Source organism: Bacidia gigantensis (assembly GCF_019456465.1).
Source record: "Bacidia gigantensis strain McMullin 20006 chromosome Unknown contig_246, whole genome shotgun sequence".
NCBI lineage: Eukaryota > Fungi > Ascomycota > Lecanoromycetes > Lecanorales > Ramalinaceae > Bacidia > Bacidia gigantensis.
This window is the reverse complement of record NW_025408602.1, coordinates 1,184,198-1,211,347: the sequence shown is the minus strand read 5'-3', so window position 1 is coordinate 1,211,347 and position 27,150 is coordinate 1,184,198. Positions and strand designations below refer to the sequence as shown.

The 27,150-nt window shown below is 49.1% G+C and overlaps 12 protein-coding genes across 12 annotated transcripts; 7 read left to right on the top strand and 5 right to left on the bottom strand.

Annotated features, from left to right (window-relative positions):
* Positions 1-349: 349 nt before the first annotated feature.
* Positions 350-1,604, top strand: KY384_005996 (uncharacterized protein; the record flags this gene model as incomplete). The annotated part of the gene is made up of 2 exons (XM_044814493.1): positions 350-471; positions 647-1,604. The coding sequence occupies 2 exons, from the start codon at positions 350-352 to the stop codon at positions 1,602-1,604; spliced, it is 1,080 nt and encodes a 359-aa protein (XP_044668643.1).
* Positions 1,605-1,682: 78 nt separating this feature from the next.
* On the bottom strand, positions 1,683-2,354 carry KY384_005995 (uncharacterized protein; the record flags this gene model as incomplete). The annotated part of the gene is made up of 1 exon (XM_044814492.1): positions 1,683-2,354. One exon carries the CDS (start codon positions 2,352-2,354, stop codon positions 1,683-1,685), a length of 672 nt encoding a protein of 223 aa, XP_044668642.1.
* A 274-nt stretch (positions 2,355-2,628) lies between these two features.
* Positions 2,629-3,390, top strand: KY384_005994 (uncharacterized protein; the record flags this gene model as incomplete). Its single annotated transcript, XM_044814491.1, has 1 exon — positions 2,629-3,390. The coding sequence occupies one exon, from the start codon at positions 2,629-2,631 to the stop codon at positions 3,388-3,390; it is 762 nt and encodes a 253-aa protein (XP_044668641.1).
* Positions 3,391-3,516: 126 nt separating this feature from the next.
* On the bottom strand, positions 3,517-7,677 carry KY384_005993 (uncharacterized protein; the record flags this gene model as incomplete). The annotated part of the gene is made up of 1 exon (XM_044814490.1): positions 3,517-7,677. The coding sequence occupies one exon, from the start codon at positions 7,675-7,677 to the stop codon at positions 3,517-3,519; it is 4,161 nt and encodes a 1,386-aa protein (XP_044668640.1).
* A 433-nt stretch (positions 7,678-8,110) lies between these two features.
* EGC1 (endo-1,4-beta-glucanase) lies at positions 8,111-10,467 on the top strand (the record flags this gene model as incomplete). The annotated part of the gene is made up of 2 exons (XM_044814489.1): positions 8,111-9,742; positions 9,796-10,467. The coding sequence occupies 2 exons, from the start codon at positions 8,111-8,113 to the stop codon at positions 10,465-10,467; spliced, it is 2,304 nt and encodes a 767-aa protein (XP_044668639.1).
* A 1,155-nt stretch (positions 10,468-11,622) lies between these two features.
* On the top strand, positions 11,623-13,648 carry KY384_005991 (uncharacterized protein; the record flags this gene model as incomplete). Its single annotated transcript, XM_044814488.1, has 6 exons — positions 11,623-12,034; positions 12,118-12,430; positions 12,479-12,724; positions 12,782-12,932; positions 12,988-13,246; positions 13,320-13,648. 6 exons carry the CDS (start codon positions 11,623-11,625, stop codon positions 13,646-13,648), a joined length of 1,710 nt encoding a protein of 569 aa, XP_044668638.1.
* Positions 13,649-13,900: 252 nt separating this feature from the next.
* Positions 13,901-15,205, top strand: KY384_005990 (uncharacterized protein; the record flags this gene model as incomplete). The annotated part of the gene is made up of 1 exon (XM_044814487.1): positions 13,901-15,205. One exon carries the CDS (start codon positions 13,901-13,903, stop codon positions 15,203-15,205), a length of 1,305 nt encoding a protein of 434 aa, XP_044668637.1.
* An 847-nt stretch (positions 15,206-16,052) lies between these two features.
* DHH1 (DExD/H-box ATP-dependent RNA helicase dhh1) lies at positions 16,053-17,747 on the top strand (the record flags this gene model as incomplete). Its single annotated transcript, XM_044814486.1, has 4 exons — positions 16,053-16,096; positions 16,150-16,213; positions 16,262-16,858; positions 16,914-17,747. 4 exons carry the CDS (start codon positions 16,053-16,055, stop codon positions 17,745-17,747), a joined length of 1,539 nt encoding a protein of 512 aa, XP_044668636.1.
* Positions 17,748-20,135: 2,388 nt separating this feature from the next.
* KY384_005988 (uncharacterized protein) lies at positions 20,136-20,725 on the bottom strand (the record flags this gene model as incomplete). Its single annotated transcript, XM_044814485.1, has 3 exons — positions 20,136-20,300; positions 20,348-20,557; positions 20,702-20,725. 3 exons carry the CDS (start codon positions 20,723-20,725, stop codon positions 20,136-20,138), a joined length of 399 nt encoding a protein of 132 aa, XP_044668635.1.
* Positions 20,726-21,226: 501 nt separating this feature from the next.
* Positions 21,227-22,438, top strand: KY384_005987 (uncharacterized protein; the record flags this gene model as incomplete). The annotated part of the gene is made up of 5 exons (XM_044814484.1): positions 21,227-21,413; positions 21,466-21,581; positions 21,634-21,692; positions 21,754-22,361; positions 22,413-22,438. The coding sequence occupies 5 exons, from the start codon at positions 21,227-21,229 to the stop codon at positions 22,436-22,438; spliced, it is 996 nt and encodes a 331-aa protein (XP_044668634.1).
* Positions 22,439-22,816: 378 nt separating this feature from the next.
* Positions 22,817-24,810, bottom strand: KY384_005986 (uncharacterized protein; the record flags this gene model as incomplete). Its single annotated transcript, XM_044814483.1, has 3 exons — positions 22,817-24,073; positions 24,123-24,523; positions 24,579-24,810. 3 exons carry the CDS (start codon positions 24,808-24,810, stop codon positions 22,817-22,819), a joined length of 1,890 nt encoding a protein of 629 aa, XP_044668633.1.
* A 1,389-nt stretch (positions 24,811-26,199) lies between these two features.
* Positions 26,200-26,919, bottom strand: KY384_005985 (uncharacterized protein; the record flags this gene model as incomplete). The annotated part of the gene is made up of 1 exon (XM_044814482.1): positions 26,200-26,919. One exon carries the CDS (start codon positions 26,917-26,919, stop codon positions 26,200-26,202), a length of 720 nt encoding a protein of 239 aa, XP_044668632.1.
* Positions 26,920-27,150: the final 231 nt, after the last annotated feature.

The following is a 27,150-nucleotide window of genomic DNA, read 5'->3' as shown; positions in this document are numbered from 1 at the left end:
AGAGAAGTCAGCCTTCACATGATGAGTACTCTGATTACAGCAATACTGCCTTGCCTCGCTATAGACAAGCTAATTCTTGTCTCCCGATTACGTAATGCTCATTAGCGTCTCCGTGCTGCCTTGGCCCCTTAATGGGTGCTAAATCTCTTACAAGATTCACACACGAATCTCTTTTGGACTTGCTTGCTGTGAGAGCTTGGAATAGACAGCCAGATTGCTGTAGCCTGGAAATATCATTCGAATTACGGAGTGCGACGGTAACGCTCCAATCTGATCGGTGTTTTCATGTGCCAATTACTATGACCTCTTTACGTATAAAGTCTCACTCAGTTCGTAAAGGGCGTTGTCAATGGCCGACACGGCTAGCGCAGGTGGCGAGATTCCACGGGTTGAAGGCGATGTTGAAGTCATAGCTGCTTCCACAAGCATAACGCTTGACGAGCCTATCTGTTGTGCAGCTTCCTCTCAACAGTATCCAAATTTGCTCATACTTGGAACATACATCTTACATGAGGATGGCGAGGTACAGAGCCGCACTGGAAGTATACAACTTCTTGAGCTGACAGAAAATTCAATGTATGCCATTCCCTTTTCAAAGTGAGTGATTGCCTATGATAATCGTTCGACTCAACGCTACATTGCACAGTCTCCTCCGCGAGGTGATTCGAACGGGTTTCGGAGTCCTAGATCTGAAGTCTTCGCCTCGTGGAACAGATATGTTTGCAGTCGCTGGTAGTAATGGCAATCTTGTCTTCTATTTCATCCAGAATATCAATGGTGTCTATTTGAGAGAGTTTTGCTCGATCGATCTCTGTAGAGGATCCGTCATCATAACTTATCTCGACTGGGTTTCTACTGTTGGAGAAAAGGATAAGATAGCAATGGCTTGTTCTGATGGTACCCTTGGCGTTGTTCATTTTGATGCAAGAGATCCTAGCTCGTGCTCTTCTACCAGTTTTGTTTCAATTCATATCCAACAGGCCTGGTATGTTGCTTGGGACGGGTTCGACGAACAGAGACTTTACTCGGGTGGAGATGATGCACACTTTTGCACTTTTGAAGATCCACTCATCGTTCTTCCGCGGACCAACCAGGGTAGAGGTCCCAGCGATGAAGCAATTGCGGATTTTCAACCAAGCGTTCGTGACAAAAGAACGCATACTTATGGAGTCACCGCGATTGTGCCAATTGGAAAGGGAACTGATGGAGAGTCTATAGTCCTGACTGGCAGCTATGACAATCGCTTGAGAATTTTGCGGCGAAGGAAGGCAGTGCTTTCTTGGCAGACTATTGCAGAGACAGACTTAGGTGGCGGCGTGTGGCGGATCTCTTTTCTAGAGCACCTGACGAATATTCAGGAGGCTTTGTCAACTGGCGTCTCATTCAACATCCGACTAGTTGCATCATGTATGCAAGACGGACCAAAGATCGTGGAGGTCGGATTTGAAGGAGACAGTAATTGGTCAATCAGAACTCTTGCTCGTGTACCTGGGCATCAGCTGAACTATGCCACAATCGCCATGCCACACCAAACAGATCATGGCCCAAGGACGTTGGTTTCGACAGACTTCACAAATCGGCAGGCTCACGTTTGGAGATTCTAGAGGTGCATGAAAGCACGATCTCGCAATCTAAACTGTCTAAAGAGTCCTACACGGTACCACTTCGAGAGATCCCTTGTTTTAAAGTCCCTGTTCTTCAATGCCTTGTTTTAGCTTAGCCTTTCTCTCCGTTTCCCAGGCTTTATGTAAAGCATCAATCTTGCCCCCAAGAATAGTCACCACTCTTGGTTCAAGCAATACCATGCCCCTAGCAGCGATAGCATCCCGCAACAAAAACTTACACCCGATACTCATGCCCAATCCTATACCTTCCACGGGATTCAGTTCTATGGCGTAAGCTCGGTTGCCTGATGCATCTTGCAGAAGTAATTTGTGAATGCCTCCCTTCTGCACTTCAGCTCCTTCACCTTGACCATCATTCTCGTCTGTCGTAGCAACGCGGATAATCTCCCTCCCTTTCTTGCCTTCCCCACGTTCGATAGCTTCAATTGCCTCAACCTGCTCCCATCGACTTTTGCTTATGTCTTCTATATCCAAAAGCTGCACTAGAACCGATCCTGCTAGCTTACGCTCCTTAACATGAGGGCTTGCAACGTCAGTAGGGAAACATGCATCACGGGCAAGTGTGCTCGTGATATCTGACGTGAGGAGACGGAATTGTATTGTCTGAACAAGCGACTGAATCGGAGGGTTACTTTTCTGAGAGCCTAGAATTGATGATAACCACTGCGAATTAGGGCGAAGCCCTTTGGATGCAAGTTGAGCTACCACTTGAGCCTGCGGGTTGGACATAGAAATGCACTTGTAGTCTTTTTTTCTAGGTCTCGAGGGGCCATGCCACAGCATTACTTCATATTTCACGTGTCATACTCAACAGTGACGTGTCATTTAGTGAGAAGATTTTGGACGGTTCACGTCGACTGTTAAAAATGGCTTTTTGGTGTAGATCGCAACCACTTGGTATGTCAGAATGAAAGCAAGCTAGGCCCAATCGGGACTGACTGTATATTTGAGGTCTTCTTCTCAATCTCCTACAACTTCCGCATTTGGACTTATCTTACTCATCATGTCAACAGCGTCTCCTGTGCCTCGTGACTCCATCTCGTCAACTCCAAACTCCTCTCGTACCCAATCTCCGGCCCCTCAACCCCGTGCTCGGGCAAATCGCAGCGCCCTCCGCGACTATTATGGCCTCAAATCTACCGCTAAACCCGCCGAATCCTCCGAACTATCCCCTAAGCTCCTAAATGAAGGATTCCATGGTGGCGTTAAGCACAGCGAGCTCGACGAAGAAGGGTTTGATGCAGAGGCATATGTCCGCAAATTGGTTGCTACAAAGCACCTCGAGGAGGTGCTGAGGATCGAGGGAGACCTCATTGGAGAGATTAGGAGTCTGGACAGCGAGAAAAAAGCGCTCGTATATGATAATTACTCAAAATTGATTACTGCTACCGACACAATCAAGAGGATGAGGGAGAATATGGGGCCCCTTATGCCAAAAGATGGAAGTTTAAGCGAAGATGTTGGTAAGATTGCTGGCATGGCCGGTGAACTAGCGATGAAAGCACAGGGACCGTACGTAAAGAAAGACCAAGAGAAAATTGGCAGCGAGAACGAGGAGAGTAGGTTGAGGAAGAAGAGAGAGGCGGAAACAGTGAGATGGGTCCTGGAAGCGCCCCAGAGACTAGAAAGTCTGATAGGTCAAGGGAAAAGAAGTGAAGCCGCGACGGACTGGAACGAGATTAGAGAGCTATTGAACAAGTGGCAGGGTGTGAGGGGCGTTGAGGAAATACGACGTCGATGCGAGAAAGCCGTGGCAAAGACGTAAGACTCACACTTGGATGGACTCGCATCGCTGGAAATCTAATCCGATCTAAAGCCTATGATTCTATGGACTATTTGAATGAAATGGCATGCACCCGGGAAGTCAATACCCTAGCAGGGCGGTTGAAGCCTAACAGAGAGCCTCCCACCCCGAAGCACTATACGGCGCCAGCATAATTGCTCGCTGCGCGTCGTCTGGTCTCCTTGTACCAGCGTACCCAAGACATAAATCAGAGGCTTCCAGATTACCTTTTGGGGTGGCCGCTTTCGAAGCTACAAGTATTGCTGCTTCTGCAGGAAATGCTTCATGCGAAAGTGCAGCTAGTTGGCTCCAGCCGTGAGGGTGAGAGGGTGACAGCATGATAGTGGTATTTGCTTGAGAGAGCTCAGCTGAGCGTTGGCCATCGGGCTCGGTATGAAGAGATGAGACGACATTCAGCAAGATTGCAATTTTGCTTCGCTCCTGGAGGCTCAGGCTATCATTCGTGCGCATGTCACTCAAATCTTGTACCACAGCGTCGAGTATTTCTTCATCTTCGAACAAGATGGCAATGCAGCCCAACATGGAAGTAGCACCAACGTGTCCAGGATATCTTTCTATACAATCAAGCAATTGCTCCCGGGCGACAGCCCGTTCGTTATCTTCGCCTTTGGCCCACAATACTTGCGCAAGCAGACAAACGATGTCGGGATTACCATGTGTCTCTGACAAGGCACTTTTGAACATATCGATCGATTCATCATCGGATCTTTGGTGTGAACAAGCCAGCCCAGCGGTCATGTGGGCAGACAACCGGATCTGTGGACGAAGCTCGACCTGCTCTTCATCTTCTGTAAGATCAAGAGCCGTCGAAGAATCATCCGCAGCATTGGAAAAATGATTCCTTGCCAATTGTGTCCTGGCGCCATCTGATTTCAACTGTGCAAAGCGCGATAGAGTATGGAGAGACTCAGAACTTTCGTATTCGGTTTCCAGCTTGGAACAAAGCCTGTTCACGCTTGAGTTCGCATCGTCGAAGTTCCCAATCCTCTCTGCAAACAATGAAAGAAGATGCTGAGAGGCCATATCCGATGGTGTTTGCAATTGAAGGTGATGCAAGGATAAAAGGGGTTGAAGAAGCTCGCTGGCGCGAACTCTAGACGAAACAGCATGGTCGAAAACGGCTCTCGAATATAACAACTTGACCAATGTACTTGTGGAATCTGCAATTTCAAAAGCGTGAGTGAAGAGGTATCTGGCATCTGCCTGATCAGAAGATTGGGTTGGAAGAAGCCCCTGACCAAGCCACGCTTGAGCAAAAGAAGGATCTCCAGATTGAGCGCGCGTGAAGGCTTCAGCAGCAAGTTGGCGATCGTCCTGGAGCAGATACAAGGTGCCTAGATTAGTCCAGACTCTAGCGTTCTTGTCGTTCAGATAAAGACTTCGTACAAAAGAGTGCTGCGCAACTTTTGGACTGAGGTCGCAAGTAACGATACCCAAGGCATTCCAAAATTCCGCATTACCTGCTTCGAATTCTATAGCACGCTTGAAGCATTGTACTGCTGCTCTCAGATGCTTCGATTCATGCCTGTCAACAACTTTGCTGGCATGTGCTTTGTGCTCGGCCCAGCCCAGATTGTACCAAGCGACTGCTCTAGCATGAACATCGTGTGCTGATGCATTTATTGCACGCTTATAAGCAAGAATGGCCGCACAGGCGGTACGAGCACCTGAACTTTCTTCTCCATTGCTTGTAGAGATTGCGTTGAAGGTTGCTACATTCACGTCATCAATATCAGACATGATATCAAAATCTAGGGCCTCGGAATTTTCGAGCATCAGCGATCCGAGCTGGGTCCACGGTACGATAGAGGCGTGGCCTTGTACACTCAGGAATACCGAGCAAGCATCTCCCACGGCTTTCCACAAGTTGAACGCATGACTCCGAATCCTTACAACATCTTGGCCAAACAAGATCGCCTCTTTGGCACGTTCAGCAGCACGTCCAAAGAATCCAAGCTCAATACTCCGCCACGCGCTTTCTACGAGGGTCTGCAACAGCGCCAGAGACACGCCGAACTCGCTTGATCTGTTCTTAAGAACACTTCGGTATCCATAAATGGCTTCATCAAAGTCACCTAGTTCTCGTTTTACATTTGCTAGCATGTATTCAGTAAACCAACCACTATCTGCATGAGAGCCTTGTTCTAGCTCTTTTGCATGTTCAAAGGCTTTCGTTGCAGCTATATAGCGTCCGGAGTTGTGGTAGCTCTCAGCGAGACCCACCCAGCAGTTGTAATCAGTAGGCGAAGCCCGAAGTGCAGATTGAAAAGAAACGACTGCCTTTCCATATTCTTGATTATTGAGCTGCACGACCCCTAAAGTGGCGAACGGCCAGCTTATCGGCTTTTTCCTCGAACCTGGAGGAGGCTTGATTTTTCCAGAGTCGATCACACGCTGAGCTACGGCTTCAACCGACTCCCACTCATCAGTTTGAGCGAAGGACTCTGCCAGCCTGTAAGCTGCATCAAGCTCGGAAGCTGAAAGCTCGAAAGCTTTGTGAAAGCACCTTTTGGCCCGCTTTCTGTCTCTCGCATACTCTGCATAGAAGATTCCGAGGCTCGTATATGCAGGAGCGAAGTTCATGTCGGCCTGCAATGAGGCTAAAAAGCGGGCATACGACCCATTACGGTCCTTTCGTCTTGCTCGGCTGCTCTCTAATCGCCACATACACATGCCTATGCGGTACAAAGTCTGTGCACGGAGCGATCTAGTCTTCGGGTCCGAATCGTTCATGTCTGATAGGCAAACTTCTAGTTCTCGAAAGGCAGCACCATTGTCTCCCATTAGTGCCTTACACCAGGCAGCCTCTGCCTTGACTTTGGGATCATGACTTTTCTCGAGCGATCGACTCAGAAAATTTAGCGCTTCGGCGTAGTTTTCTTCTTCTTCGTAAATCAAGCCAATTCCGATTAATGCTGCTGTATAATTAGCTCTATGGTCGAGAATAGTTTGAAAAATAGCTTGAGCGTCAGCATGATGGCGAGGTGATTGGTGATGTACCAAAGCTGTAGCTAGTGTTGAGTTGATCGCATCAGCTGTACGTGGAAGACTAAGGCCCATGAGATTTGCTTCTGCTACGAGGCGCTCGAGTCCCTCCTTCGATACATTGACAGCATCTTCGTATTCGTCTAAGTACAGATAGTGTTGTCCCATCAAACGGTGGGCCAGAATTGACCTCTTTGCATCGTCCAAGCCCTCGGTCATTAGAATTAATCTATCTTCTGCGAGCGCATAATCATTCGATTCTTGCTGCTTCTCCCCATCAGTATCGTTCGATCTCCCGTTTGGAAAAGGTGAAATTTCGCTCAGCAAATAGCCTTTGCAAACCTTAGCGAGGCCTTCCTCAGGAAATAAAATCGTAAAATCACGTAGCAAGCCGATATCCAATTCTGCAATTTCGTCGACGTCATTCCACTCCAACACAATTTTCCAAGCCAAAAGGAATGGGTGCTTCAAAATGACCAGGCCCCTAGCCATCTTCATGACATCTTCCCGTTGAGAATGTTTCCTGGACAAAGGCAAAGCAGCAAGTGTGTCGCCTGCATGTTGGAGCTGCTTCTCTTCATATGTACGGCGAATCTCGTCGTCTTGAGACCAATTAATAATGTGAGAATAGACATCTCCCAATACACTATTCTCCAATATCTCTCGTTTGACCTCTAAGGTCACCTGGTCAATGCGGGCTCCTAGCCTTGTTCGACGTTGACCAATCTCAAAGTTAAGCCTCTCCTTTTCTTCTGCTTCAATAACATCTGCCAGCTTGCAATACGTGTAAGCTGGCTGAGGTATTCTACCTTCGAGGTACTCAAAGACTGGACTCCCAGGCAAGATGGTCTCTAGGGATTGTTTGAACTGGCTTCTCGAGCCGTACTTCTTGGCGTCAAGCATGTACTTATCGATGACAGTTTGGCATTTGAACTTATCATCTTGTCCAGCATAGAGCTCTGCTAAAGAGAGCGCCGCATCATGATACTGATCTAGCATCTTACCTGCATGATTTTCAAATAGAGATACTAGCCCCTGCCAAGCTAAAGGGTCGTCTTCTTTGATATGCGTTGCTGCCTTGTAGGCCTTGACAGAAGACTCAGGGTCATTCTGCTTGTCAAGCGCTAGACCCAGGAACACATGGCCATGATAAGTCTTCGAATCATGTTCGATGGCTTTCTTCGCCTCGGTGGCTGCACGTTGATAGTCGTGCGCATCGAGGGCAGCTTTAGCCGCTTTCAGGGAGGCTTTTGCACCAGACATACTCCTGCCACCTATTCATGGCCGAAGGCTTGTGGTAAAGAGCTGTCTCCAAGTACAAACCATGATTTCGTTGTGTCATCATACGCGTACATGACTAGAACACTTGCTTCAATTGTTACACCTCCTTGTAATGATCCGCGTTTTGAAAACTTTATCGGTCCTATTGACGTTTTCGATTAGGGAACGGAACGGGCCGCTCATGCAGGAGTTTGTGCGCTGTACATGCTCTCCTCTGCCGGACGTACTCGTACGCCTTCAAGCTGGCTTGACGACGACCAGCATGTCATTACAATTATCAGCCGTGCAAGTCGCATCTAAAAGGCCTACCTCCTAATCCTATTCGAAGCCTCAGCATACATTTCCTGTGTTATGGCCGCAGAATTCCAAAAGATCACAAACGAGTCTGCTCTTATTACATAGCTTTGAACATTAAATGGCGCCGCTCCGGTTACGCATTGATGGCCAGAGATTCCGCGACAACAAGAATAGAGAAGTTACTCTTCGAGGTATCAATGCTGCCGCAGATGCCAAATTCCCTTCGCGACCGGACGTTCCTAATTACAGATCTGACAATTTTTTCGACGGAGATGATTTGTCATTCAATGGAAGACCCTTTCCTATAGAAGAAGCGCATACACACTTTTCGAGATTGAAGAGATGGGGTTACAATACCATCCGCTATATTTTCACCTGGGAGGCTATCGAGCATGCGGGTCCTGGTCAGTATGATGAAGACTGGATCCAGCACACGATTGCCGTCCTCCGGCTGGCGAAGGCCTATGGGTTCTACATCTTCATGGACCCGCATCAAGACGTATGGTCACGATTTACGGGCGGCTCTGGCGCGCCTCTTTGGACAATTTATGCTTGTGGTCTGAATCCAAGGAAATTTCTATCAACACAAGCTGCTTTGGTTCACAATACATGGCCGAACCCCGCCGAGTATCCCAAAATGATCTGGGCTACAAATTACACCCGATTGGCATGTCAGGTGATCTTGACGCTATTCTGGGGAGGCAAAGATTTTGCGCCTAAAGCGATTCTTGATGGCAAGAACATTCAAGACTATCTCCAGGACCACTTTGTGGATGCATGTCACCACCTTGCACTGAGAATAAAGCAGGCTGGAGACCTCGTGAACGAAGTTGTCATTGGTTGGGAGAGTATGAATGAGCCGAACAGGGGCCTGATAGGATGGCAAGACATCACAGTCATCCCCACAGACCAGAAGTTACAGAAAGGCACTTCGCCTACTGCTTGGCAAGCGATCCTGACAGGTTCTGGCCGAGCTTGCGAGATTGATACCTGGGACTTCGGAGGTCTAGGTCCGTACAAGTCCGGCTCAGAACTTGTTGACCCGAAAGGCGATTCAGCCTGGTTACCCGCTGATTACGACGATTCCAGGTACGGATGGTCAAGAGATCCCGGGTGGATAATTGGAGAGTGTCTCTGGGCTCAGCACGGTGTTTGGGACCGTTCCAATGATCAAGTCCTGAGAGCAGACTATTTCGCCAAGGCGGCGACTGGGAAGAAAGTCGACTATGAGTACTTTACCAACAACTATTTTATGCCGTATTACCGAAAGCATAAAAAGGCTCTCACGAGCGTCCACAAGGATGCCATCATGTTTTGTCAGCCACCGGTCTTGGAAATACCGCCGTCACTGAAAGGTACTGAGGATGATGATCCGAATATGGTGTATGCTCCTCATTATTACGATGGAGTAACCTTGATGATGAAAAAGTGGAATCGTTATTGGAATGTCGACGTCTTTGGTCTTCTACGAGGTAGATACCTTTCGCCGGCGTTCGCTATCAAAGTAGGTGAAACCGCCATTCGCAATTGTTTTCGAGATCAGCTTTCTGCAATACGAAAGGAGGGTATGAAATACATGGGCAACCATCCGTGCATTTTCACTGAAATCGGTATTCCATATGACATGGACGATAAGTATGCCTACAAGACAGGAGATTTTTCCAGTCAATCATCAGCCATGGACGCCAATCATTTTGCTCTAGAAGGTTGTGGCGCTAATGGTTATACTTTATGGGTCTATATGTGCACAGTGAGTAGGCTTCGACCTCTTGTAATTCATTGATTGCAATTGAGACCTTTTAGAACAACCACGAATGGGGCGATCTTTGGAACGGTGAAGATCTCTCTATCTTCTCACTAGATGACAAACCGCTTCCTCTGCATCCACATTCCAATGCGGAGCAACCAGGTCCGCCATCCCGTCCCAATTCAATGTTGTCCGTTGACAAGCACTCGCCTTCCTACTCGCAAAGTCAATCCGCTGACACCTCTCCTATTTTTCCAGAGAATGTCAAAGCAGCTCTGAAGACGCCTTCCATATCGTCCGAGGCAAACCCCGGTACATCTGCTGAGCTCGCGGATGCACCGGGGTATAGAGCAGCTGAAGCATATGTGAGACCAAGCCCTATTGCCACAGTAGGCGATGTGGTCAATTATGGATTCGATCTGCGCAACTGTATTTTCACGTTCTCGCTCGATTGTAAAGAAGCTGCAACAAACGACAGGCCCACTGAAATATTTATCCCCGAATTCCACTTTCCGCGAGACCTAGTCCAGGTCGAAGTGAGCAGCGGCAAGTGGACGATCAGTGTAGATGATGCAGATGGTGGCTGGATACAACGAATGAAATGGGTACACGGCGTCGGACAGCAAAAGGTGACTATCCGGGGAGTCCAGAGGCGTCAAGGCATGGCTCTAGGCAAAGAAGAAGAAGAGGGTTACCTGGAGCAGTGCAGACGGTGTGTTGTGATGTGAGTGCAAGTAAGTCGGTATTGTACATATTGATCCCCCGTGCCACTGTGACGACCTCTCTTATTACTATCAAGCATATTCATACGGGAAAAATGATGGCCTTGGTAGCCACATGCATCCCTTACAACATGGTCCGAACCACCTTTCTACTTCTTGAAAAAATCCTGTTTGCCCTGTCCAGCTTTCTCCACACCATTTCCGACATCTTTTGCACCTCCTTCGACTCCGTTCCTGTTGATCATCAATACCAAACAATCGACTTGGTGCCGGAAACATTACCCTAAGGATTTCAGAGCATCACCGACGGGTTTCCCCGTGTCGCCGGTAACCCCCTTGAAGAGCGTCAAAACAAGTTCAAAGAGGTATGGAGGGCTATATGTACAGTGACTGTATCACCAACGCCACGGCCAGCAGCTCCTACCACTCCACCAGCTGTTTTGGTCAGTGTGTGATCCTCGACGGTCACGACCTTTCATCTAGGGATAGATAATTACCAGTTTTTGCAACTCCACCAGTTAGGTTCCCAACTGTTGAGGTCACAAACCCAAGAGGATTCTGACTCTTGTCCGACATGGTGGCTTCGAAGATTGTTTGAGATAATGTCAAGCTCTGGAGTCTGATGTGTCCGGTGAGACGTTCGAAGCGTTGGAGGCTTGGAGGGGCAACAGGCGAGGAATTCCCGCGGGATGACAGGCATGTCATAGTGCGGAACCTTACCCGCTTGGGTTATTGCTAAATCGGACCGGGTGGGGACATCAATAATAATCTTTCACCACCCAGGGCCAGAGCCAGGGCAATCCATCTCGGCTCTTTACTTCGGCTAGGCCCATGGCGCCGGGTTTGAGTCCACATACCCTAGGCGGTAACAACGGCATCAACGGCATGCAGGTGGTCCTCGAGCGAGGACCGGCCAATTGCCCAATGTGTTCTTTGCACTCTGGGTATCCGCGGTCAGAAGGCATTGGCCGAGTATGAACGTCATGTGTTTCCGCCCTTCCTTTGCTGGGAGCACACATCTTCTTCCTGCCTATCGTAGTATTTTGGCTTCCGTGTATTAGTGAGCGTGTCATGGCTCCTTCGTGTGCCCTTCGCTCCCTTGTCTGTTCTTTTGTTCTTGCCTGCTTGCGTGTAAAACATTCCTTATTGTGAAAATACATGATGGTAGATGATTCGAGCGAGAAAGCTCACTACGATGATGCCGCCTCCACGGGCTCTTCAAGCTCAACAAGTCGACCATCTACGCGTGGATCAACAGAGCGTACACCTACACCTTCAGATATCGAGAAGTCACCTGATATCATATTCCCCACGCCGGCAATAGAGCCTACCACAACCAGAAGCTCTACAAGGTCTCAACATCCAGACTTTGAAGTTGATTGGGCTGAGAACGATCCGGGAAACCCTATCAATTGGTCGTCGCGGTACAAAGCCACAGCGACAGCTCTCGTAGCATGGAGTACCTTGGTTGTGGTTGTGTACTCGACGAGCTATACAAGTGGTTTGTATGGTATGATGAAGGATTTCCAAATTGATAGTGAGCCGGTCGTCACGTTGGGGATCACTACATACCGTAAGAGATCTCTCACCGTGCCTTGAGGCGCAAGTTGAGGCTGGAAGCTGCGGCACTCATGTATATGCTGACAGAGGTATCAGTGGTTGGTCTTGCCATTGGGTCTATGTTCCTCGCACCTTTATCCGAAATGTATGGAAGAAAGCCAATATACGTCATCGCCATGTCCCTCTTCACACTATTAATCATCCCGTGTGGCCTTGCTACATCTTTGCCGGAGGTCATCGTTGTGCGCTTCATTGGCTCTCTTGCCGGGGCTTCTATGATCGCAAACTCCCCGGGCACCGTCAGTGACATTTCGACGGAGAAGAATCGTGCACTATTCTTCTCCATTTGGTCCATCGGTCCATTGAATGGGCCTACATTTGGTCCTATCATCGGCGGCTTTGCGACCCAGTGAGTCGGGGAAGCCGTCACGGAGTACCACATTGCTGATACATCCAGATATTTGGGTTGGAGATTCACTAATTGGATCGTCATGATGATGGCTGGCACTAGTGTTCTGGCTATGATTCTTCTAAGTGAGACTTACCCGCCAGTCTTGCTTCAAAGGAAAGCAGCAAATCTACGCAAAGACACTGGGGACGAGAGATACTGGTGTCGGTACGATAATAGAAAACAGTCATTTTTGCAGGTTCTGGGGGTGAACCTCAAGCGGCCGTTTGTCATGTTGTTCACCGAGCCTATCTGGTAAATTTCACAAATCACGTAATGTAGTCAATTATCATGCTGACTTCCGACTACTAGTATCTTCTGGGATCTTTATGTGTCAGTTATTTACGGCATATTATATCTATGCTATGTTGCATATCCGATAGTCTTTACCGAGATTCGAGGCTGGTCCCTAAGTTTCACTGGGCTTTCTTTCACTGGAATCGGTATCGGGTGCTTTATCACCGTAAGTGTAGACGCAATCATTGAGCGCTCCAAAGATGGAGCTGAAGCCTTGCTAGATATTATGTGAGCCACTCATACGACGTATGATAGAATCGCATAGGAAAGATCTATCGACTGGGAAAGTGCCACCAGAGGCTATGGTCAGCGTGATCTGTATCGCCGCGGTCTTATGCCCAGTCGGAGAAATCTGGTTTGCTTGGACTTGCTTACCACCTGTGCACTGGAGCCTTCCAATTGTAGCTGGCATACCGTTTGGGGCTGGTAATACGGCAGTCTTCATCTATGCTGTCAATTACCTGGCCCACAGCTATGGCAGTATGTGTCCTGTTTTCCTTGTTCTGACTTCCGCCCTCCGAATTATAGCAGAGCTGACGTGGGGATCTCACAGTCTATGCTGCCTCCGCTTTGGCGGGTAATTCTTTAATACGATCGCTTTGCGGTGGCGGCCTTCCTTTGGCAGGTGCCAAGATGTACTCCACGTTAAACGCACATTGGGCGGGCACGTTACTTGGATTGCTTCAAGTGTCCCTGATTCCAATCCCTGTGATCTTTTACAAATACGGGCACAAGATACGCATGAAAAGTGCTCTCATCCAAGAAATGCAGAGAGAGCGGGAAAGGCTAGAACAGAAGCGGGTGTCGAGGATGGAAAAAGCGGACAGAGAACGAAAGGAAGTGGAGACTGCTATGATAAAAGTCGAGAGTAATAGGTTTTGATTTGATTTGGATGACTAGATGGACAATCAAATAATCAATGATAGTGTTTCAATCTAGGGTCTTGATCAGGACCTTGAGAACCTTGGCCTGCGGTCTAGACTGTGGCTTTGTGGCGCGCTAAGAAAGCTGGGGGCGGGATCTCGCATTAGCGCTGCGTTGACGTAAGTCCAATCGCAATTCCTGAATTCCAATTTGGGCGGCCGTTCTCCCTCACCTCTGCATCCGTCGGTGATACATCTCAGATCCGATCACATGGCGCCATCTCGAAGGTCAGCGCGCCAGGCCGCAAAGGTAGCATCAAGTCCGGCATCCTCGCAGAGCAATGCCTCGCCGAGCGCTGGAGCCAAGCGCAAAGCAGCACCCGAAGCTCCGGGGAAACCCAAGCGCGGCAAGAAAACGAAAGCAAATGACCAGTCTACCATTGAAGCTTCGATGCCAACGGATCAGTCGAGCAACAAGACTGATGCGACTCAGGATGTGGAGATGAACGATATCCCGGAAAACAAGATTGACACTGAGCCAAATGCATCTGATCAGAAGGGAGACGAGAGTGGCGCAGAAACCGCCCGCAAGGTAGAAGAAATGACGAAATCCGAAGCGGAGGGGGAGGAAGCAGAAACAGCCAATGGGAACGACCCAGAGCCCGCTGCCACCAACAAGGAAAAGACTAACGGCGAGAGCACGGACACAAAGCCCGAGGCCAACGCAAATGAAGGCTCGATGGAGAATGGGTTTGACAAACTGATGAGCAAAGATGATGCACAGCCTAAAGATACCCCGGAAGCTACAGGGAGCAAAGTGTCTCCGGAAGAAAGCGCCGTCGAGGATTCTGCCAAGCGTGAAGAGGCCATACCTTCTAATCTGTTGGAGAAGGGCATCATCTATTTCTTTTTCCGTGGTAGGGTCGGTATGGATGAGCCAGGGAGCGTCAGTGATATTGCTCGCAGCTATATCGTTCTGCGTCCCCTGCAGCCTGGTGCCAAGCTTGGCGAGGGTCCGATCGGGGATGACGGCAACAATCGCATGCTGGCGTTGCCTAAGAAGGTTCTGCCAATGAGCCCTAAAGATCGCTTCATGACGTTTGTAGAGCAGGCCAAGCTGAGCATGGATGCCATCAAAGAGAGGCTTTCATCGTCAGACTATGCTACCAAGACAGCAGGAGTAAGGCATACCCCAGCTGCGGCGCCAATTGGAGAGGGCGTATACGCAATCACTCAAACAGGACGAGAAACGCACCTTGCATACATTTTGACTATTCCGGATGAGATTGGCGACATTCAGAAAGATGTCGGACTTCGACAACGGGGAAGCTATATCACCAGTGCTAAGAATCCCCAATCTTCAGGCACAGCGAATGCTCAGCTTCCTCAGGGAGCTGAATATCCTGACGATATTCAAAAGGATTTTGGCGGCCGGGGATGGATGCCTCTTCACCCAAAGCTGCTTGACTTCAACAATACGCAATTCTTATTGATTGGGCACGGAGATGATTCACTCGAGAAAGCTACAAAGCCGCAGAATGGCGAAGAAGAGAAGGCAGAGAAGGAGACCCCCTAGAAGAGATGGAAATGCTCGAGGGGGAGGATGAGCACAGAGTTGAGGGCTTGAAAGACGACCATGCTGTGTTCACTGATTTGGGCTTGAGCTCAAAGGAATATCCAAAACTTCAAACCACATGGTAGGGCACGATAGGTTTTGAGAATCGATTGGATTGCACATATGGGGGAAAGGACGTGTTTGGGAAGGTATATCTGAAAAGTTGGGGGATTTAACTCGCATTTGCACAGCACCTAGAAATTCTGACTAGGCTGCAGGGTTTCATCAGGTAGTCGCGCCTTTTTGTGAATATTAAATAAGCTGAGCCGTTAAATCAACAAGGAATGTTTACTCACGGTTCCTTGTAGATACATGCCCTGCGCTAAGCCCAAAGCAGCCAATAGCTCTTTCTCGCTTGGCCCAGCTTGAGTTTGCCCAACCTCGTCCGTAACAAAGCAAAGCTCCCCCAAGTAGTCCTCGCTCATCTCGTCAATACTTCAGCTTTAAAGTCGTTGCGCAAATCACATCTACACTGGACTACCGGATCCAAGGTTGCTCCAAAGTGAATTGTCACAAGCCCCCTCCCCAATTGTCTTCACAAATCCTCACCCAGCAACTCTCTTTTGAGCTTGCGAGAGGCCTCGCAAAACGTAGTCTCGTATGAGACTGAATTCATTTTCAAGATCTTAAACTCCCGCACGTGCTTTATGTACTTACTTCAAAATAATAACTCCAACCTTGAACGAAGCCTTCCGTCAAAATTCTGTTCTTTAGTCCGACTGCTCCGCGGCTTACCACTTCCTCTCATCTGCTCACCATCTGAAGACGTCTGATTTCTCGCTGTGTCCAACTGCTGTCGCTCCTCAGAATGGCGTCAACTCTGGCAGAACAAACGCAGCGTATGAGTATAAAGTAAGTTTCTGATCACTTGAAAATCAGAAGGCGACTTATTGAGTTCGGAAAAGTGATGGAGCGTCCAAAGATAACGCTGCTTCACAAAGACCGCGAGACGCTCGACCGCAGACAGAGGTGCTTTGACACCGGCTAAACAAATGGTTCCCAGCTAAAGATGCTTAGGATGTCACCAATACAAAAGGGCTAAACTTTGAAGATTTTGTCATAAAACGCGACCTTATGAAAGGAATCCATGGCGCTGGATTCGAAAAACCTTCGCCGATTCAAGAAGAAACTATTCCAGTTGCGCTAACTGGTAGAGATATCCTCGCAAGAGCAAAGAATGGGACAGGCAAAACTGCCGCCTTTCTCATCCCCACCTTAGAAAAGATAAACCCCAAGAACTCGAAATGCCAATCTCTCATACTTGTCCCCACAAGGGAATTAGCTTTGCAAACGTCGCAGGTCTGCAAGACACTTGGACACTATCTGAACCTCAATGTCATGGTTACTACTGGCGGAGCTTCGGTCAAAGATGACATTCTTCGATTACACGAAGCTGTTCATATAGTGGTCGGCACCCCTGGACGTATCGCCGACTTGGCGAGACAACAAGTTCTAGATCTCAAGGAATGTACCACGGTGGTTATGGACGAGGCCGACAAGCTCTTGTCACCCGAGTTCACGCCTACCATTGAGGAGCTTCTTTCATTCCTCGCAAAGGAACATCAAGTCATGTTGTTTAGTGCGACCTTTCCTGTCATTGTCAAATCATTCAAGGTAGGTGTTGGACGTAGTAGCACGAACTCGGTGTAATCATTAACTTTACTGGCAGGATAAACACATGCGCAATCCTCATGAAATCAATTTGATGGATGAGCTCACACTTAGGGGCATAACCCAATACTACTGTTACGTGGACGAGAAACAAAAGGTCCACTGTCTCAATACTCTCTTCTCAAAACTCCAGATCAATCAATCCATTATATTCTGTAATTCTACAAACCGGGTCGAGCTGTTAGCAAAGAAGATCACCGAGCTCGGATACTCTTGTTACTACTCTCATGCGAGGATGCTACAGTCGGCTCGCAACCGCGTCTTTCACGATTTCCGCCACGGCAAATGCCGTAACCTGGTGTGCTCGGATCTTCTGACTCGAGGCATAGACATTCAAGCCGTCAACGTTGTCATCAACTTTGATTTTCCAAAAAATGCTGAAACGTATTTGCATCGCATAGGTCGGTCAGGTCGATACGGTCACTTAGGAATTGCCATCAATCTTATCAATTGGGACGACCGCTTCAATATTTACCGCATTGAACAAGAACTTGGTACGGAGATCGAAGCTATTCCATCCTCGATTGATAAGAGACTCTATGCCGTTGATACACCGGAGAACATTCCTCGACCCATGAACACCGCAAACGTTGGCCCTCAACGCCAGGACTCTGGCCGAAACCAGCAAACCACCGGTCATGTAGGAAGACCTGCTCAAGGAGAACCGAACAAAGGTGCCTCCAGTCAAGCTCGTCATCCTCCGAGTGGACGACCGAGCGGGTCTAGCGCCACAAATGCGCGTGGGTCTCATATTTCAGCCCGAGGAAATCATCGAGGTGCTCATCAGGGGTATCCGCCGCGTAACCAAGTCAATGGCGTCGCAGCACCTTAGGACTCAGTGCTTTCCTTTTCGTGAAGCGCTCCGGTTCCCTCTTTTTATTTGTCTGCCAATACCCACTACTTCGACGCAATTTTACCCGGTCTTTTCTTGATACGACTTGATGCTTTCCGACATTGTATATATTGTTCGACGATACCTGCGTACTTATTGTTAAGGCCTTATGGATTCAGCATATGCTTGAACCCACGAGACTCTGCAACTTTCAAGGAATAGAAGATTTAGACTCCGGAGCATGAGCAGGGGGCTTGGTCAAATGCCCCGGTGTCTGGAGTTACTTGTTTTTATTTGCACTACAGATCCGCCGACCGTACGGAAGCTTTGAGACTAAATTCACCTGTTTAATGAATAGTCCAGACTCAACGACATAATGCTTTTCAGAACTCTATGGATCTCCTTCGACGCACAAGTAGTTTCGCCGAGCATTGCTCTGCACTACGATTATTGCTTCGGTGTACTCCTCTGCCGAAGATCACCACCACATCAGCGTATTTCAAAAAGCTTTCCCAATTCCCCTCGATTCGCAAATCATCCGCTCACAAGCACGATAACAGACAACACACAGCATTCATTTAATAAGAAAAAGAGCTCGGCATGCAGCAGCAATTGCTTCAAAGAAGATTGCTTGTACTCTTCGCCAGGTTGCTGCCACATGATAAGGGCTGACTATCAAAACGGACATAGTCATCAATTTGAAGACAGAGAGATTAGACTGCTGTGACATAGAATCACAATAGCCATTTTAAAAAAACACCCAAAAAATAATGGAGGCAAGGGTTCGCTCTCAAAGAATCTGTCAAAGCAGTATTGTAGCATAGTTTGCTCCACGTCTAGCATCACAGTCAAAATGCAATGCTGTCCTCCAACACCTTGACCAACTTATTCTGAACTCTAAAGCATTTCCCTGTCCCAAATAGAAAAGAGCGGTAAGGCCTTCTCAGACCGGTGCGTCAGTCAGCGGCACATATCTCACGCCTATATCCCTCCTCCTGTTCACGTTCCCCTGCTCATCCTTATCGATGACCCAGATGTACTGCAAACCTCCTCCCACGGGGATGAACAACCGCCCTGGCCGTCTCAACTGCCTGATGAGAGACTCATGCGCCTCCTTTGCCGCTGCACCCACGTGTATTGCATCCCACTGCTCCTCGTCTTCTCCCTCCTTCCTCCACTCAGGATCGTCATACCCCAACCTTCCGTCCCCCTTTACGAATTTCACCCTCCCGTTCTCCAGCCACTGTCTCCCCTGCTCACTCTTCCCCATATTCTTATTCGCAAGGTCTACCAAACCCTGGATATGATCAATCCCCACTACCCTCCCCCCTCCCCAACCAGGTTCGCCAACACAGCCGTAAGATATCCCGAGCCGGAGCCAACATCCAGCACACGTGCCCCGCCAGGGCGGTTTAGGTAGGGTAGAAGCGATTCGGAGGCCGAGGCGTGCATGTGAGGGGCGGAAATAGTGGCGCTGAAGCCGATGGATTGTGGGGAGTCTTCATAGGGTGAGGCTGGGGAGAAGTGCGCGCGGTCGACGGCGAGCATGGCCGCTTTTACGCGGTCCGTCGTAATGAGAGCGTGTTTGGCAAGATTGGAGATTAGGGCTGAATTGCTTGCGCCCGAAGAGTACCAGGCCATGTTGTGAGAGTAAATGGGAGTAGGTCGGAAAGATTGGGAGGATGGAGCGACGGGATGTGAGTAGGTGACGAGATAGTATGCAAGAACGGCGAAGAGTATCAAAAGACTGAGTAGAAGAAGGTGACGCCCCACTGTGGGGGCCAGGTAGACTTGAATTCCCGAAGTTCAAGTCGAGTATCTGTGTGAGAACACTGAAGGTGTCCGGCCTCGCAATTGATTCAAGAAGGTTGATGCAAGGTTGACGTGTGCGGGACAGATGCGGAGAGCGGACCGAATCCGCCTCTTGATATGAGGATCGAGTTGGAAGCAGAAGCAGTTCTTTCTATCAACCGATAGTGGGTATCACTTTTGAGATCAAATGTGTCTTGCGTAAGGATCTACCCAGTCAAAGAGATCCATCGTCTTTTCGTACCTGTTCTCATTAGCATTCGCACCAGCAGACCTCATTTCATGTCAACTTACATCGTGAACACAATTCCTCCGCTTACCACTAATCTGGCCAGCCTAGGTAATGCACCAGACCAAAACGTGAAGACACCTTCCTGCTGAAAGATTTTCTGTGCACATACAAAACTATTCTTGTACTCCTTCTTCGCTTCTATGGATTGCATCCTTGTCAACGTTAGCCAATGGCAGTTGTAGGAAAACAAGCTGCTGCCGTACCTGGTCTTGATTGTGTCTAGTGGCTGCGTAACGTATCTAATGTGCATAAGCCAGTAGAAGCACCATTGCTGAAGGTTGAGTGACCTACACTGTGATAAAGCCTGCCAAGCCTCCAATCCCAAAAGTGCTGATGGTCCCTAGCTTTTCGCCTGGCGCAACATATCCTTGAGCGAACTGTTTGATTGTAGTGTAGCTTCCGAATCTAGTAGCTGAGTTTGCAGCCTGCCGCATCGTTGTTGGGACGAACCCCTGGAAAAAGGCTTTCACTCCTCTCTCTCGGAACATCAGCGTAGTACCATGCAGAAAGCCAGCCATTCGAGGCTTTCCTGATCTCTTATCGTCGATACTTTGACTACTTTAGCAATTGGCGTCCCCGCGAGAATAGTCAATTCATACAATGAGGTCTTTATGCTCTCAAATGGTGTCACAGCCAGCAATGATTCAGTAATCCCAGCACCAAACCCGGCTATTACTGTCCTCGGACCTGATATGTTCCCATTCTCATCCTGTAATAATGCTTTGTACTGATCAAATGCGACGAAGCCTGCCGAAGCTTAGCTGTCCCATGTTTTGCAACGTTTCGTAGTGAGATCGTACGTATCCCACCCTTCAGGGCATTGCCTATGACCAAAGTCGAGCATCCTGCATACCAGGCCTTCGAGAACTTCGGCCATGGTAACTTTTTCTCTTCCGGCAGCCTTCGATTTAATTGGATCCTGGTTTTTGCATCTGCGGTGCCTTGAGCTGCAGTTTATGGCTGAAATTGTATGTTGCAGGGTGCTTACACTCAGCAGGATAGGTAATACCTGCGTATTGTCAGCCTTCCATTATCTAGTTCAGAGATCAATGGAAGCGATACTAATTTCTGCAGCCCCGGCGAGTGCGCCGGCAGCAACTGACCGGAATGGCGTTGGCTGGCTTGATCAGTATCAATAGCTCCCGATTCTCAAGAAATCGGGTAGCAACGAACCTTCTTGCCAGGCGAAGAATCGGTAGCCGAGGCCATGGGAACGAATTGTGTTGATCGTGTTGATTGTGTTGATTGTGAAATCAATGTCACAGTCCATAAATCATCTCGCAGGGCTGGCTGATTGGAGCTAGCAAAAAAAGTCTTGGAGCGTGGAAATTTAGACATCATTTTCCCCATTCTACCATTCCCTACCGACTTCTTCATCATGTCCCTCAGGAATTTATGCCGGGCTCTGCCTAGATCGGTCCCAAGATCCTATGCTCTCACAAGCTCAAGACCGCTCTGCCCACTTCGCCACGTATCTCCTCTCCAACAAACCTTAAGGATCACTCCTATCAACCGATATGCAGCCTTCTCGACATCCAGATACGCTCGTGCAAAGGAAGGACAAGGTACGAGACATCAGACACCCTCATCGTCTCAGTTGACTAATGCTGCTTACAGTCGACCAAGAGCTTTCGGCAAAAATACAAACAGAGCTTCAATTAGAAAGGGAAATGCGAGATCCAGACAAACTCCCATCAAGTATATCGGATTATCTAAATAGTAGCTCATTCAAAGTAAAGTGCTCAGGCTTATCCTACAGATTCTTGTGGCGCTTACGGTCCATAGCTCCACGATACCCCTGGCAGTGAAGAAGTTGTTTTGACTCGCAAATTCGGCGACGAGCAGTATGCTTCGCCCGGACCTAGATGTTGATGGCCCCACCCTCTAACAACATCGTGATTCTAGCATCCGCATCTCCTTCTCAATTGCAGACCTCAACTCCATCGACAACGATCCTGACACCTTCGGCGACGACAATGCCCTCTTCGACGAAGACGCTGGCACCAATCCCTCCGACATACCTGAATCGGCCCAGTCCGGAGGTGCAAACTCCAAGGGTACTATAAATCAAGGTCGCACCTCCGGAGGCAACATAAATGTCGCTCCTGAAGACAGTGTTGCCCCCGCAGACCGCGACGAGCTCGCCGACGACGAGGCGCCCGCAGAAGACGGGCGCAACGCAGAGCCGTCTTTCCCGGCACGTCTCAGTGTCAATATCGAGAAAGCCAAATCTGGAACGCTCCAGGTCGAAACAACCGCGCAAGATGGGGAGATTGTCATTGATAATGTGTATTACTACAAAGATGGCAAACTGGCGGATGCGGAAACAGCGGAGTTGGACTGGAAGCGACGCAATCTGTATGAAGGTCCCCCCTTTGCCAACCTGGATGAGGATTTGCAAGTCCTGCTCGAGCGATATTTGGATGAAAGGGGTATCAATACTGCGTTGGCTTTGTGGGTACCGGAATATATCGACTTCAAGGAGCAGAGGGAGTATCTGGATTGGCTAAGCAGTAAGTTTTCTCGTCTCTTCGTATCTTGATTGCTAATGACGATTCTTCTAGATGTCAAAGGGTTCGTAGATGCGTGAGTCTGTAAAGTATAGGTAGTGAGAGCGTGTCTCAGCTTCGAAATGTAACAAATGGTTCCACTTCACAATACTCAATAATGCAGAATTTGCCTCGGATGGTATCTATGTACGTCTATCTTTACGTGCGTTTTTCAGTAGAACAAAAGTTGAAGTCTTGGCAAGTCTTTCGAATGTGTTTGTTTCTGTGATATCTTGGATTGAGCTACCCTTACATGGCAAACGTTTCCAACACACTTGAAAAGAACGGGAGGGATATTGTCCCCCAGAGTCGTCGCTTGGAAGATATGGCAAGTTTATCGATATCCAAGATCGTATGCACACCAATGGCTCCCCATTACAGGAGGCACGAACCCGAAAAGTTTCCCTTAATCATCCCAATCATCCACTCTCGCACTCACCACAGCCGTTCTGCACAACTCCGTTCATCTTCGCCACCTTCCCACCTTGCAAATGCTTCTCTGCCTCATTTGCCACCCTGGCCCCACCCTCACCATCAACCAACACGCTCCCATTATTCCTCTGGTCACTAGGCGGCACATCCAGCGCCGGGTTGCCAGTGAAGAAATTACATGGCTTCAGACTGACCCTGATTGTCTCCGCAGGCATGACCGGCCAATCTTCCGTCCTCACAATATGCTGCAGCCCGAACTGTACCCAGACCACGATGTCCTCGCCCTTGCCGTCTTCGCCTGTGATATCGTCTTTCCTATTCGCCCACGTGCGTACCCCGTGCCCACCCCGCGATTGGTTCGTATACGTCCCGCCGGGATAAAGTTCCCCGTCGCGGTAGCGTGTCACATAGAGATTGCAATCTGCAAACTCGGCGCGTTTGTGATGATAGCTGGTGGGATGAGCAAGCATCTTCTGGAAAGGTGGGGCGGCGATTTTGTATGCAACTGGCTTGCCGGTGATGGGATTTAAAGAGGAAGGGTTAGCGATTTTGAAAAAGCGGTTTTTGTCAGGGTCAAGGTTGAGGCCTGTGCTGGTCGGAACAGTGGTTTCTTCGACGGTGTAGCCGTTGCCGTAGGGGTTGAACGGATCGATGGGCATTGCGTGTGCTTCGGAGCGGATAAGTGTGTTGCTGTGACCATCGATGGCTGGGTCGATACGGAGGGAGATGATATGCTGGTGGTGGGAGGCGAAAACGCCAGGGTGTAGGATTGTACCCCACGGTACAGAGATGCCTTCGTCGATGGGCTGGGTACTGACAATGCCAGAGGCGCGGACCTCGTAGGTAAGTTCGCCAGCTTGGTTGAAGATGAAAGCGAGGATATATTCATAGTTAGCGACGGTTATAATTGACTGAACCACGAGTTCTCGGTTTCGTACGACTGCTGCGCGGCCAGTGCGGTAGTTGGTGTGCTTCCAGAGGACGCCGGCGTCCTGTTCATGGATGCAGATTGCGTTTGGTCTAGGGTCTGGCTCGCCCTTGTCGTCGGAGATGACACCATTGATATAGTAGATGGATCCTAAGCAGTCACATCCTAGCTTGAGATTATTAGCCATGATCCCAGCACCCACATCGCCGAGATCAAAGGCCGTTTTCCGATGAAGAGGCGCGCGAGGATCAGCATAGGGAATGTTCATGTCCGACAATGACAGCCGGTAAAAGAGACTACGCTTGTCATAGCGCACCTAGTAGCATTAGCAAGAGACGTTGTTGAAAGACACAAAACTGACGAACATCGTACAGCACCATTCCCTCCCGTTGGTTGAAGCCTATTCTAAAGAACCACTTCTGCCATTCTACAGTATGGCCAGTCTCGCCGAATTTGGTCGCTTTGAAGCTTGTACCCTGAGGTTGGATCACTTGCAACGGTTTCAAGTCTGTCCTCAACTTCTGGTGTTCTGGAGTATATTCTCTGGGAGGGTGAACCTTGGCCTTAGACGTTAGCTTTTTCTCCAGTCCCTTTCCGGTGGCAATTCTATCGATGCGGATCAATTTCATCGTCGTTGCATCAAGAACAGGCAGAATCGAAAGCGGGAAGGCATAGTAATTCGAGTCCGCATTATGGGGATTGGCTGGATCTCGAGTGTAAAGAAATGCTTGCATCATCCGCTTGTCGTCGTCGACGCCATCAGAGCCTTACACTGTCAGTCAAATAATGGAATTTTTTGCAACGAAAGTCTTTGAACGTACCGTAAATCCACGGGTCGCAAACGAATTTGGTGTCTTTTGGCAATTGAAGCTTCTTGAGTTCTGCTTGAACTCTCTCGTCCTTGAAAACGGCCTCTTCAACGGCGATAATCTCTGAAGAGTCGACCGGAGCATGGTGATGATCACCAACACGGACATTGCTCTCCACTGACTGACTCCATATGTGGACAATGGCTTCATGTAGTCGATTCTGAAGGACATTGTCAACAAACATGATTCTGAACTAGAAAAAGAAGGTCGTACGGTGTTCCGAACATAGTATGAAACAAATGCTCTTCTCTCAATATTCAGCGATCGCCGTCCTCTATGCTCTGCATCTAGAAAAGGGGCGAGGGCTGCTTTGGGGGGCTCCTGAAGTGTGATGGCCTTGAAGTGGATGTTTGGCCGGCCTGGGTAGATATTCTTCACAGCTTCCGCGGCAGTCTTGATCTCACGCGATGTTAAGGGGCATAAGGGATGAGGATCTGCAAATTGCTTGACGGGTAGCGTCGTAGGTGCTCTCGAGGAATAAGTTGAGGCAGGCATCTTTGGAGTTGGACGACGGAGACTTTTTCTTTTTCTTTTTCTTTTTCTTTCTCAATGCACACAGAAGTCTTCTAGAAAGGAAGCAGAGCAGACCCTTTCGGGAGAAATGAATCTGGCATATGCGGGAAAATCGTAAGGGAAAAAGTCAAAAATGTAGAAGTCAATTATATAGACAGCATTCGATCAAGAACATCCAACCACGGGTGCAGGCGTCAGATCTACCATCGATCTCCCAAACTGCGCCCCCCGCAAACGCCTGCAGCTGCCCCTTCCAGCAAGCCTATGACATGTCACAGAATGGAAGGACAGAAGCCAGTCCAAGACCAGAGGTGGATTGAGCAACAGCCATCACAGGCCCAAGGGGAGAAGTGGTACCTCAAGATAAGACTTCAGGCCACGGGGGAAACCTAGGCAAGAGATCATGCACGCCATGATGGCCCCAACTCTGGAGAGCTGCTTAGCTTGCTTAGTCGCTGGAAGGATGGCACCAGATGGTGAGATGAGGCGGGAGTCGCTGAGGGTTTGCCTCCATTATTGATCCATTATTCTGATGCAGGTGGGAGCAAGCGTCTGATAGGGTCCACGGGCAACGGCATGGATGTCCCATGCGCTAGATGACTTGCCCATGCAATCATCAGCCACGCCACTGGGTCCGCCGGGAGACCCCTTACGGAGGTAGGCAGGTCCAGCCGTCGCCTTCCTGCTGCTAGTGCTGGTGGTGGAGTCTTTCCCAAAATTGCCTAAATTGCCTAGAGATTCTGGCACAGGAGTCGTCGTCGGGGCTCTTAGTGTGCAATAGTAAGAATGTCAGTGCTTCTCGACTGGTCGTCATGCATGCCTAGACTTTTAGACGGGCGGGAGAATGGCTTGCAGTAACGCCATCTGTGAAAGAGGCGTTTGACTACTGCCGATTTGTTGTCTATGCTATCTTCTTCCGGAATGCCCTGCTCCTCACTTGCCTGTAAAAGTACACACCAATGTCACCCTTCTATCCTAGCCTCGCCAATCTCTCCCCTAAGACCAAGGTCCAACAATCTCCCTTGCCTCCCCTCCTGCTAGCCTATCGAAGGCAACGGGCTCACTCGGTCCACGAACAAAGCCATACCTCTCTCCCACATTCACCCTTCGCTAGCTCGCTACCTTCCAGTGTTTGCGAACGGTCGCCAATGCCCCACTTGAAGATCTGGCCTGCTCCCCAGCGCTGATGCCGCATTGGAAACACTTGTTGGACACCATTACCTCTCCTGGCAGGGCAGCCCACTTTCTGGAGAAACTGTTCTATCGTAGTAGTCTTGTCAAAAGTCAGAAGAGCTGATGGGATATTGTCGTAGTCGGCATCTAGGTAGACGTCACAGGGACGAATGCCTTCCTCGATGAACCTTATGTAAGTCTTAGGCGGCGTCCTTGGTGTTTGGGCGTCCCGGATCCTGGTTTGACCATGACCATTGCCATGATAATGGTGATTGTATATGTTGAATCCGCCACACATGAGTTGCTGAGTGACTTGATTATTGAGATGGCTTGCGTAAATAGCGGGCGGCCCATGTAGTGTATCCTCTGGGGGTATGCCTCCGTTGGGAGGTAGTTCCTCGAGATCGACGTCTTCCACTGGCAGAAAGAGAGTACCTGTAGGGACACCACCATTGGGACATTCGCCATCAAGCGTCATGTAATGAGTTTCTGAAGTCATAGTTGTAGGGGATTTGTCGTCGATGGTTTTTGCTTTTGTTGTGTGTTTCCTTTGGACAGCCTTTCTTTGCTTGGGAGAAGTTCGAAGATAATCAGTTAGAAGACCCATGATGGAAAATGGGGGGAAAGAGCGTCAAGATATAGAAGGTGCCCAGACATCTTTAGTTGTGCAGCCTTCAACTGTACAACATGGAAGCTGGATGCTAGCTAGTCGCACAACGATATCCTGCACATCGGTGGGACAACTGATAGCATCCAATACAGAAGAAAGCGTGCGTAGTACAGTCCTGCTGCTAGGCAGCAAGGAGGCGAACGCCAAGGCACAGAACCAGTAATAAGA